This window comes from Beta vulgaris, chromosome 4, assembly GCF_026745355.1.
Source record: "Beta vulgaris subsp. vulgaris cultivar EL10 chromosome 4, EL10.2, whole genome shotgun sequence".
NCBI lineage: Eukaryota > Viridiplantae > Streptophyta > Magnoliopsida > Caryophyllales > Amaranthaceae > Beta > Beta vulgaris.
Window position 1 is genome coordinate 59,968,991 of NC_079205.1, and position 13,104 is coordinate 59,982,094.

Below are 13,104 nucleotides of genomic sequence, written 5' to 3' on the forward strand. Positions count from 1 at the left end.
TGAATCATATTTCTATGGCAAAGCATTTTTGACTTTTTGTGTACTTGGGGCTGCAAATATGTCTTTTAGATTTCAGAAACCTATATGTTACATGTTCTTCACCTTATATGTGGTAAACTTATTGGAATTGAGTATATTTGTTCTGTTGGAGCTAAAATACTAAATAGAACTTAGGCTCTGTTCTTTAAATTTCAGTTCATTTTTAAATAAATTCAATCTAGTTTAGGAAAATTAAGTTCAATTCAGCATAGTTTAGTTAGTTTGCTCTCACAGTTTTAATGCTCTTCAGTTCGACAAATTTAGTTTAGTTTACACATTTAGTTCAGTTCAATACAAAAGAATATAGCTTTGTTGGAACTTAATTTTATGTTATTAAAACTAAATGTAACTTTATTTGAATTGTTGGAACTAAAGCCTCTATAGTACTTGCGGCAGCACTTAATTTTAGGTGCTCCTCACCTATTTTGCACATTTTAAATTGTGTTGATTTCACACAAATACGCAACAAATGTGCCTGAGTATATAATTTCACGTACCAAGTCTAGCTTGGCTCACTTGGTAGCAATTCCACTTCATGACCTCAAGGTCAGGGGTTCGAATCCTACCAAGTGAGGGACACTTGAAGGAGAATTTCTGCAAGTGCTTAAGAGTTTGTACTTATCAAAGATGTGGGTTCTAGAAGACCTAAGTTCGCCAATGATAATCGATTTGTTTGAACTCAAAAGAAGGATAATTGAGTTATTCAAACTAAAATGGAAGAGCAAATATTCTTTTTAATGAGTGACCTTGGAGAAGAAGGGTAGTGAACACAAAATTTATCTACTCTTCCAAAGTTTTTTTTTGGGGGGTAGCAAAATAGGATTTTTTTTTAACTTAATTTTGATATTAGTATATTTTTACAATCTTTTAACCTCATAGCAAATTTACTCAATTCATTCGTTATTATACCATGACATTACACAAATTGCACTATTATATATATATATAGTTATCTCTAACCAAATTTATTACTAATTAATTATCGCTCTCGATAAGTTGGAACCCCTTCTACCTTCCTAACTAGTCAAGTTCTCCTTACCAAACAAGACAAAACAAAAAAAAATCACATCTATAATAGTGACCACAAGCTCTCATATGGTGGCCGACACTCATCATGTATTTATATTATTATTGGCTTCGAGGCAACTACATTACAAGATGGTAGGGTTACATAGCTTAATTAGGGTTCAAGGCTCATGCCTCTTTGGTTGGATTTCCATATATAGTTACTCTAAGGCCGCCTCATCTATCTAATTTCCCGTTATCTCGACTTCTCCTGCTTTTCCCATTGCTTTGATGAGTAAATGTTTTTTTCCCTTTCAATCTTTCATGTAGTTATACTATATCTTGTTTTCTTATCAAATGTCTTACATTTAGTTACTTTTAGTAGCTAGTAGTAGTTTAGGATTACTTTCTTTTAGATAGTGAAGCGCACACATTAGTTCATCTTGGCTACCAAGTAAATGGTTTCCAAGACTTACATAGTGCGTAAAACAACCTATATTACAAATCCAGTCTGCTTAAGCCTTCTCTAATAAGCTCTTATATATGGAGATATGCTTCAATGTTACTGGTTTACATTTTCCCATTCTTTTATATCAGCTCCATACTTTAAGCGCATATGTGAGCTATTCAACTCGGGTTCAGGTCAAGTCATGTCAATAGTGAATTGTTTTTGATTTAGGTCATGTAAAGTCACATACAATTAGAGGTGGTCATTAGATCATGTCGGCTTATCCCAACCTTGATCCACCCATGACCCACCACATTGATATGGGCCAATCAGGGTATTGACTTGATATGGATCTAGGCACATATCTAGCTTGGATTGATAACTTGAAGATGAGTTTTAACCACATATAAGTTCGAGTTAAGCTTTATATAGCCATTTATGCATATAAGTGCATTGGATATAGTCCATATTCGATCTAATTTGATCGTAGATTGGATTCAGAAAATGAAGACTAAAACTGAATTCCATTTGAGCTATAAATGTTTCACATGTGATCAATGTTATCAGGATCGGGATCCTACTTTGGATCGTAGGGGCTGGTAGAATCGAATCGGTGGGATCGGATCGTAGGATCGTAAGATCCTAGAATTCGGTGAAATAGAGATAATTATACTAAAATATGGTGAGAACCTCATGTTAAAAATTTACACATATTAATAATGATTTTTTTAGTTAGCAAATGATGATAGTTTTTCAATACAATAAGATTGAAATAACATGCGATCAAAATCTAATAGGAGAAATATAATATGTGAAATTACTTTATGATTTTTATATGGTAGGATCGGATCGTAGAGTCGTAGGATCGTAGAATCGTGTTAAGATCCTACCATGTGATTTTTTGTGGTTGAGCAGGATCGAAAGATCCTACAAAATTAAGATCCTACGTAGGATCGGGATCGGTGAGGTACTCCAGGATCGTAAAATCGTAGAATCGTAAGATTCGGATCGGGATTTTAACAACAATGCATGTGATATTAGTGGGAAAAACTTCAAAATATGGCATATGAATGCATCAAATATAATTCATATTCAATCTCGAGTAGTCACATTGAATTAAGTTTGACAAGATTAAAACAAAACATGAATTCCACATATTTTCCTAGATGTGATATAATTGGAAAAACTTCAAAAGTCTGTTATGTATGTAATGGATAATTGTTTCTTCTAAAAAGAAAATAAATTAAGGCCATTTTTATTAGTATTACTTTTAAGTAAGTTATTTTGAGGGTCAATTAATTTAATGGTAGAAATGACATTTATTGGGTTTAAAAGAGAAAGAGACTTTAATTTGATTCCAAAATTGAACTAGATTTGGATGAAAACAAATCTAGATACTATAACTTTCAAAAAGTTTGAATGAATTGGAATTAAATTTTCAAGTCCCAAACAATCTGAATCGGATTTGGACCAAATCAATCAATTTCCACCATTTTACAACTTTAACTAAATTTTTCAAACTATGTAACACCTTTAATCTTTTTTATGACATTTGCATATAAAAAAATCTTTTCTATGGCATCATTTGGACTTTATTTTATTTAAATACTCTTTGATTTGTTGATCATCTCTTACTTATCACAAAGTTTAGGACACGTCAACTGGACTTGGCGTGAGTGGTTAAGGACCTCTCGCTCCTTAACCAGGGTCTCGAGTTTGAGCCTTGGATATGAAAAAAATCCCAGTTGGGAGGGATGCGGCCTTTTAAGGTACTCATGCAAACTCTCCCGGGAGATTAGTCCACTCGCCGAATACGGTGTGAAACTCCTCGTGGTACGGAAAAAAAAACTAAGTTTAGGACATAGTATTATATTCTAATTCTAGTAAAAATATTCTTGAATTTGAATATATAACCATTTGTAAACTTCATTACTTTATTTTCATAATATATATTCTCTAAGATTGTTGAATTTTTTTAAAAATATTATTGATTTTTTAATAATATATATTATCAAAATATAATTTATGTCCCATTTTACCAATTGATAGTAGGAAACATTAGGGATTAAAATTGGATTTTAAATAAGGGGAATAAGTCAAATGATACAATCATACAACTAAGAAAATGGAGGAATTACTTAATTACATATTTATATATATCATGATACTCGGAAGATAAATACTTCCTCCTTATTTTCGTAGGGATCTTCTATCTCCTTTTATGTCTCAAGTAATTGTCATTTTGACATATCACTCACTAATAAAATAATTTTTTTAGATTGATATGAATGTCAAAATTAAAAAGAAGTGGGAGATAAGATGACATAATAGATAAAATATGTGATCTCAATTCTCTAGTAGTCAAGTTCTCAACCCCTTGTTTAAGTCCTTTTTAGTTTTTACACCGTGTGATTTATTGGCGAAAAGGTTTCTTGATAAATTTGGATATTTTCATTTGAGTTATAAGAAGCTCCCTCTTTGGGCCTTGGGCCTTCCTACTAGAAACAAAAGTGTAACCTTCCAGCTACTGGCCACATTGGGTCATATACTCGTACTAAAGCACGAGCCACGTTTTTTTTTTTTTTTTTTACTACTTTTCATTTTTCACCATACTATATCCTTCAAATTTGTGTAGGCTCAGTGCTCACAAGTCACAACAAAAAAAAAAGAATAACTGCCAACTCACAATGAGCGTTTTATCACTACTCAAAAAGAAAACATAGAAGAATGAGAAAAAAAAAAGGTTGGTCCCATCTCATGTCGCATTGACAATTTTAAGAGCTTTTCACCCAACCTATTTGGAATAATGTTTGTTTTATGGTCTAAACATGGGATAATCTTTGCCAATTGTCCTTACTCTTGCTAGTTAAAATAACTAAAAGAATGGAAAATCGAAAATACTCGATTTACTAATAAACTTAGATAATTAGTGAGATCCAATTCATTATCAATGTAAGAGTAATTTTTGTGTTCTTTTAAAATCACTATATTTTCTATATAAGAAAAAATTATCAATAATCACTAGATATGAGTCCAATTTTAATAATTCTTCACCCTGATTTGGTAACTTTTTCACTTGGTACTATTGGGGAGCACTTATTTTAACTATTACTATGAGGCATGAGTTATTGGTCTCAGTGTTGTGCAAATCGTCAAAAGGAGTGATTGGCAAGCAGATGAATAACATGTGGAGATTCTATCAGACATCGTTCAACCATAAATTCAATCAAAGTTGTACCCAAAGCTATCTACATATATATAGTATAATTAAAGAATGGATGGAGTTAATAGTCTATTAGAGTTGTCAAACCGATCAGAACGAGTTAAGTTCAAGCCAATTTAATTGATAATAGATTAAATACTTGAACTCAAACCTACTAAGCGTTAGGTAGTTGGAGATAGTGAAGCAATCGAGGAAGAGCCCAAACCACAGCAGCCCGGGCAGGCAGACATGGACCCCGACGGGACAAGGATCCCGGACGAGCGAGTTGAACGGGCAGGGGCTAGCTCGAGCTGAGTTTCTGCCTCCAAGGTAAAATATTGGGATGGACCCTGCACCGGGTGAGCTGCTGCTTGGCGCGGGCGGGCGGTCATGGACTGCCACTTTGGGAAGAATGTTGCAGGGGCCTTAGGCCCGTGCGGATGGATCTTCGGGACTGGGTGGGTGATTCTTCGGGACCGTCCGGACAACCCAGTTTGTACGCTTTTTTTTTTTTTGCAATTAAGTTTTAATCGTAGCCCTTGGATTGCTTTTAGTCCTAAGAGTATAAATGCCCATTTTATGGTTTTAGGAGAGTGTAACACACATATTTCAAAGTTCAAACTTGGAGCCTTATCTTTCTAGGGTTTTAGGAGAGAGAATGAGTTTGTGAGAAATTGTATGTTCATCATTGATTCCATAGTGCAAGTTTGTGGGTTTTTCTCCCGGTCCCCGGAGCTCTGGTTTCCCACGTTAATTTTGGTGTATTCTTTCTTATTTTCTTTCCTCTTTGCATTACTTGATTGTTGTTTCAATTTCATGCATGTTTCTTCTTGATTATTGTTAATTATTGCACAAAATAATTAGCACTTATTTCTAAATCCCAACACTCAGCTGGTGTTGATCGAGTTTGCATGAGAGATTTTAAAATAAAATCATGATGTAACTATCTAAGTTAAACAATACTTATCTCTTTGCCAAAAAAAAAAAAAAAAATCATTTTCTCCATCCATCAAAATGTTGAAGACATTTTTGAAGCATGCATATGAAAAAATCACTTCTCCAAAGCATTGAATCAACTTTACAAGTCTGTCCATTAAAGGATAGTCGACCTTATAACCTGTCGTCATAAATACCCTGAATTATACATGCAGAAAATGCTATTAGTACTGGATGTTGCATGCAGGTGCAACAGGTGGCTCAGCACAAGTAATAATCATAATACACAGTCCAAGTTTCGGATTTATTACGATCGCAGTTGACCAAGTTTCTTTTGGATTACAGTTGACACAATAGGGATGCATGGTGTAGTTGTCACTTGTCAATTTTGAATGCGAACCTCCAATTCCTCATTCATGTAATTTTGAATTTTTCAAGAAAGTACTTTCAATTTAATCGACAGAGCTGTTTTTTTTTAATAGTAAAATTAATTCATTAATAAAAAGTCATACGACATCTACATAAGCAATTGAATCAAACAAATACATAAGTTGAATCAAACAAAAATTTCCTTCATAAAAACTACGATCGTCAAACAAATCTTGCAATGTGGAACATCTCCCGCTTATATCGCTGGAAAATACAGCCTTGTTGGAGAGATAATCTAACGATCCCTTGTAGTCGTGAGGATGATTTCCGTCGGATTCATCTGACCGTATTCGAAAAATTGATAACCTTTGTGATCCCGCATAATTCTTCACCAACAAAATAATTTCACGGCAATCCATTAGATCTAGTATCCCGGATTGTAACCTGTAGAAATTCCCTCTCTAAAAGAGGAGAAAAACCCTGTCTTTCGAAGGAGGTCGAAAAACCTTGTCTTTCGAAGGAGATCGAAAAACCTTTTCTTACGAAGGAGATCGAAAACCCTGTCTTTCGAGGGAGAAATCGTTATTGGAAACCTAAAACAAATAAAAAAGCAAAGGTGGGGGCTTTCCAACGGTAAAAACCGATGGAAGCCCCTTTAAAAATCAACAATGGAGGCTAGGGTTTTTGAAAGTAGAGAGGAGAGAGGGGAGAGAGAAAAAAAAGGGTAATTATCGACAGAGCTGTTTGCCACGGTTATGTCACGTGATAATACAATTTTCTCATAATTGTATAAAAAAAATTGAATTTAATTAAGTAAAAATAAAATTAATCTCAACACTATAAAATTATGAAGCAGGTGCACCCAACATCACAAACTTTGACTAGTAGCCGAAATCTCATCAAGTGACAATTATGGGAGTGGTTGCAAAGCGTATCATAAATGACGCTGAAACTCCATTTTCTCGCCAGAAATGGTGAATCCTCATTTAAAAAAACTTCCAATCCCCTTTGACTTGTGTGTACGTAACACCACAAACATTAACTAGTAGCCAAAATATCACCGAATATTGGACTTGGTGCAACCATATCATTAATGATAACGTATGTAAGTTTTTTGGCCGACTAGTAGCCAAAATTGAAGTTGTCAGTTGTGTTTTGGGGGAAAAACATGAAAAATGGCACATGAAGGCACTAAAAGCTAAAAAACATGAGCTTGAAGTAGCAAATAAAGGCCAAAAAAATTATGTCCATATCATTAATGATACGCGTTGTGCCAATTTCGGTAGTTCGTGATATTTTGGCTACAAAGCCGAATTTTATAGTGCTACATGCAGTCAAATCATAGTTTGCTAGAAAAAATAATAAATTAATGAAGATTCACCTGCTTGGTGAGAAAATGGAGGTCCAATTTCGTTTATAATACGCGTTACACCTAGGCACATAGTTGATTGTATTTTGGCTATTACTAGTCAATGTTCGTGGTGTGGGGGACACTCGAGCTATAATTTGTTATGTTGAGATCAATTTTGACTTAAATGAAAGAATTTATAGTTTATTTGATTCATTGATTGAAAATTGGTGTCTTCATATAAAATAACATTAATTACACATCATATTTTATGATTTACATACTAAAGGTGTGTAAAGTTTTAGTATTTATCTATGAAGAGTCTTCCATACATATCTTTGATGATTAATTTTTCGATTAGGTATCGATAAAAATTATAAAAACTTAATATTGTAAACTTAGAATTTAGATGTACTACTATAATTTTTGGATCATAAATAATAAGATGTGTCACATCAAGTACCTTCCCATGCTAGTCATGTTTACCAAAAATCAATCAAACAAACAAATAATGGTTACAAGAAGAAAAACTACTCCATTTATGAAGTAAGTAATGTCTTCCCATGCTCCCACCTTCCTCTTAACAATATAAAAATAAGATCCAAAAAAACCTTTCATTAATACCAATGTCCTCATAAATGTTTTCATGTCATACCATTTCTCAAACTTACCAAGTACACTCCTATTTATTATTACCTCTACCTCTCAATTCTCAACATAAACCACTACTACATACAAACCTTTTAACAAGTTCATTTTTAGAGAAGAATAAAGAGATCAGAAAAAAAAATGGAAGAAATAGTGCACAAAAAAGTTCATGTAAATGGCATAAATATGCACATTGCAGAAAAAGGTGAAGGACAAGTTGTACTTTTACTTCATGGTTTTCCAGAATTATGGTACTCTTGGAGACACCAGATTATTGCATTAGCATCCAACGGTTACCATGCAATTGCACCAGATCTAAGGGGTTATGGTGATTCTGATTCTCCAACTTCTAGTTTAAGTTACACTTGTTTTCATTTAGTTGGGGATATTATTGGGCTTCTTGATTTGCTTAATGTGGATCAAGTCTTGTTAGTGGCCCATGATATGGGTGCTATGGTGGGCTGGTATCTTTGCATGTTTAGGCCTGATAGGATTAAGGCCTTTGTTTCTCTTTCTGTACCTTTTCGGCCCAGGAATCCTAAGTTGAAGCCCACTCAAACTCTCAGAGCTATTTTTGGTGATGCATATTATATATGCAGATTTCAGGTTAATTCTCCCTTTATCTCGTATTTTTATATTCTACTTTGACTATTAATATTCTTTTAAAGTATGTTAAAGAAGTACTAAACTCTTTTTTTACTCATAAAGTGATGAAAAATGTATAAAAGAAGTTTCGACACTTGACCTTTTATTTTGTAAGTGATTAGTCAAACGCCAAATTATGATATGTCTCTAATTAATGCGTCTTTTTTGTCTTATTAGATGCATGCAATGTTTGAACCCAATAACCACTAGTTTAAATTCAAAAATAGTCTATGTGTTATACTTCCTCCGTTTCGTTATAAATGTAACAAATGAATATTTTATATCTCGCAAATAATATCTATTTATTACATTTAAAATGAAACGGAGGAAGTATATGATTTATGAAATCGGTGAAAGATGTAAGGAGCTCTTCAAAATTTTCTATCCTTTCAGCCTCACCCCTTTCAAACTTGACACTACCTATCTCGCTAGCTTTAATGATCAATGCGTGAAGCTTGCCTAATATAAACATGTAAATAGTGCATGCAACTTTGGCGTTTCTTGCAATTATGGAATGACTCACAACAATTTTGAGTATTTCCAAGAAATTAAGGAGCGTTGTGAGAAGCTATTTTTGAAAAAATACAAAAGAGTAGTATGCCACTAATACATGCAAATATATATGCTTATATCGGAAATCAATTTGCGGTTTTAAAGAAACTCGTGTACTAGTTTTAGGTTGAAAATGGAAAAAAAAAGGGGGCTCATTTTAGGAAGAGTCATTGTCTGTGGATTGAGAAATATTCAACTGTTAGACGTGTTAGATACAGGTTTTCATGTAACAAACTAGTTATTAGGCCCGGGTTATGTTTCGGATAAGAAACAATTTCATTTATTAATATAATACTTTATGATAATAGCACTAAATACAACTTAGCCTAGTGGTTAAGACTTTGGTATATGTACTTGAGGTCTTGGGATCAAACCCTATACTACGCCACGTGGCACAGTTTCTTGTTTATGCACGCCTTTTAATATATTTGTATAGATATTGTTTATGTATATAACAAATATTGTTTGTGTACGTAAAAATATTGCTTGTGTTTCGTATAACAAATAACAGGAAAACATCACAAATAATATTTGTTACATGAAAACTTGTACATCTACGATTTACCTCTTAGATGTTTATCATCCCTAATTGTCTAGGTATTTTTGAAAATTTTGAAATGTTTGAACCTACTAAAAAATAATAATTTTGTTCCGACTCCCTAAATACATATTCTGAATACGCCACTTATGGATACTGAATCAATCAATTAAATTAAAATCGTACATGATGATAGAGAGTAGAGAGAAAGAAAAGAGTGGCAAGGGATGGCCAGATGAGGAGCAAGTTGCCGATTTATGATGGAATTAATTCGTGAATGTACCATAGTCCTTAAATGAATAACAGGGAAATTAGGTACGTCCTATTCAGGAAATAGAGCTGCATCATGCATGCATTGCATGACTGAAGTTGGCCCAATTAAAGAAAGGTTATGTCATGTTAAAATCTAATTCAAGTGGGCCAATCAAAGTCAATTAATCTGCAGTATCAATAATGGGCTTTCATGGATCTCTATCGGTTGCCCTACCTTTCCCCGGACTTCTCTCAGGTCTAATTTAGTACTCGGTCGGATCCAATTTAAGACTGAAAGATGTGAGAGATAAGGTCCACGTTTTCACTATTGAAGAGTGTGCTCACATCTAGATAAGCACCACGAGTCCACTACTACTCTCGTGAATCTAAGAGTGTCTTCGATAACAACTTTTAAATCTAACTCTATTAATGGTGAAAGTAGTGTTTGGTGGAGTACTTTTTGGAAAAGTTAAATAGGAAATAGTTTTTAGGATAGAGATAGTTGTTGAAGTAGCTATTAAAGATATAATATAGTTTATTTTTGTTGTTTTTTTAAACCTCTAGCTGATTTTAGAAGACTCATTATCAAAAGCAATTTTGGCCGCTTATATTTAACAACTAATACAACAGGTAGGGGTGAAAGTTCGATGTCTGGTTTAGATTAGTACCTAATCCAATCCGATTCGCACAAAATTTGGATTTTAATTTTTCAATCCGAATCCAAACCAATTATAGTTTGAATCCGATCCGATCAGATCCGATCCAATCCGAACATTAATTACCTTTTACGGCATACAAATTCTTGTATGCGACACGACCGTGCCACACCATTTAGTAAATGTTTGATGTTACTTATCGATTAGCATAAAGAAGGTTTCTTAGTCCTATGTAGGATTATTGATAAGATTTAATTAGGTTGTAATGGGGTTACTTCTAATAAATATGTAGTCATGGTTTCGGACAAGCACACATGTTCTAGTAAGTCTATGTATTAAGCGTTCTCATATCAAAGCCCATAGCCTAGCTGTAGAAGCTAGAAAGCTTAGTTTTCTTAATGCATGTACTTGTTGCCAAAAAAAAAGAAGTAATATATATCGTATATTATATAGGTGCTTCAGTCATTTAAAAAATGTTCAAGTCTATTACCTATAAAGAAAACCAATTTAAAAAACCATGCAAAATTATCTTTTGTAATGTATTTTGTGCAGGAAGCAGGAGATATTGAAGCAGAGATCACTGAATGTGGGATAAAACATGTACTGAAGAAGATCCTTACATCACGAGATCCAGGTGCACCCATGTTACCAAAAGGAAAATCATTTGATGTTTCCCCTGAAAGTCCTATTATTTTGCCTTCATGGCTATCTGAGGAAGATATTGACTATTATGCTGCCAAATATGAAGAAAAAGGCTTCACTGGACCTTTAAACCACTACCGTAATCTAGACTGGTAACCTCATCTAATGCTCAAATCATCTTTCTGATTTGCGCCCTTTTTGTCAAAATGATTTTGCGGATTTTTCTTACCGTAATATATATCCCATTTTCGATTTTACAAAATGGGTGTTAATTAGTTTCAATTCCTTCATTTGACGATATATATTTTCTTGGTCACCCACATTACCCCGATCCTAGTATGCCCTGAATTTTCGTTCGAAACTTAACATGATATATGTCTATGTACAAAGGGATATTTCATATTTGTCAGTTCGTCCTCAAAAGGACAACTAAAGTGTTAAAACTTCCATAATGTGACATGTTATGCAACTTATAGTAGGAAAGAGTTAGAAGAAAATAAGTTCACTTAAATTTGCGTATTCAGTGAGCAAAGATATCATCATGAAAGTTGATTATTTGATATGAACATTTGATGCAGGAACTGGGAGCTGACAGCACCGTGGACAGGCGTAGAATTAAAAGTACCAGCGAAGCTCGTCGTTGGAGACTTAGACATGGTGTACAACATGTTTGGGGTGAAGGATTATGTGCACAACGGAGGGTTCAAGAAAGACGTTCCTTTGCTTGAAGATATAGTGGTTATGGAAGGAGTTGGTCATTTCATCAACCAAGAGAAAGCTGAGGAGGTCAACCAGCATATCATTGAATTTTTTAGCAAGTTTTAGTGTTAAATTTTGGCTTTGTTTTTCTAGAGAAAGATAAGGAACTCCTGGATCAATGTAGTGTTCTTGTTAGTGTACCGGTGACCCCAACAAATTTGGTACTTTAAAGTCTGGGCATATTTGCATGAATCACTCTTGAACTTTACCTAAAGGTTAGGGAGATGAGAAGACAGGCTTTTCAATCAATCTCTAGTTGCTGAGTGCCGCTATTAGTGCAACCCTGGGGTGCCATGACTGCCATCATTTGGGAGGTGTAAGAAAAGGCCATAATGATTAGCTTAGTCATATCCCATCTCTACTGTTATTAGCGGTATTCAGTCGAGACCGGCCAGCGACCACCTGAAAACCGCTCATCATTTCTTGACCTAGACAATTAGACGTCACCTGTAATCATGCCAGTTTATCTTTTTCCCGCAGTTTTTTGTACGAAGAGCCGGAAAGAACTATTCCCTTTTCAACATAAAAGACCTGTGGTCCATAGACACGACTTTTGCTCCACGACGATAAGGACTCAACCCCAAGCAACCATATAATCTTACATTCTTACTAACAAATGGTTCTCCACCTGCTGACTAACAGGGGGACGGATAGAGACTGCCCTCAATGAAGATTAATCCCCTACGCTACGAATTTCAAGAGAAAATTAGGCAGGGTTTTTGGTAATACAGTCAGCACAACGATATTCAAAATTATTACTTGCACCTGGGAATGGTGCTGCTGGAAGCACTTAGCAAACACTCAAGGGTGCGTAGTTCACACATCCACCATGCGGTGTAGGAGCACATACGATGAACAGGACTGCTGACTATTGAATTCAGTACAAGCAGTTCACAAGGTTAGCAATAACCTAATAATGCTCACCCTTAATACAAATCCAGTCATCCTGTAAATGCAACTAATGAAGACAAAATTACCAAAAGACAGGAAGAACATGCATACATTTGAGATGGGGAAATACCGAAACATAAAGCACCACAAAAGAGGGAAAATAGGAATACTGTC

At 34.4% G+C, this 13,104-nt stretch overlaps 1 protein-coding gene across 1 annotated transcript; it reads left to right on the forward strand.

Moving 5' to 3' along the window:
• The first annotated feature begins 7,887 nt into the window (after positions 1 to 7,887).
• Positions 7,888 to 12,231, forward strand: LOC104890332 (uncharacterized). Its single transcript, XM_010675773.4, has 3 exons — positions 7,888 to 8,601; positions 11,191 to 11,432; positions 11,859 to 12,231. The coding sequence occupies exons 1-3, from the start codon at positions 8,137 to 8,139 to the stop codon at positions 12,103 to 12,105; spliced, it is 954 nt and encodes a 317-aa protein (XP_010674075.2). The 5' UTR covers positions 7,888 to 8,136; the 3' UTR covers positions 12,106 to 12,231.
• Positions 12,232 to 13,104: the final 873 nt, after the last annotated feature.

What these genes read in the sequence shown, in the direction of transcription:
- LOC104890332 (XM_010675773.4), top strand. Translation starts at nt 8,137, where the DNA reads ATGGAAGAAATAGTGCACAAAAAAGTTCATGTAAATGGCATAAATATG. An exon ending in ATTATATATGCAGATTTCAG is followed by an intron (nt 8,602 to 11,190) that starts GTTAATTCTCCC and finishes TATTTTGTGCAG; the next exon opens with GAAGCAGGAGATATTGAAGC. An exon ending in CACTACCGTAATCTAGACTG is followed by an intron (nt 11,433 to 11,858) that starts GTAACCTCATCT and finishes CATTTGATGCAG; the next exon opens with GAACTGGGAGCTGACAGCAC.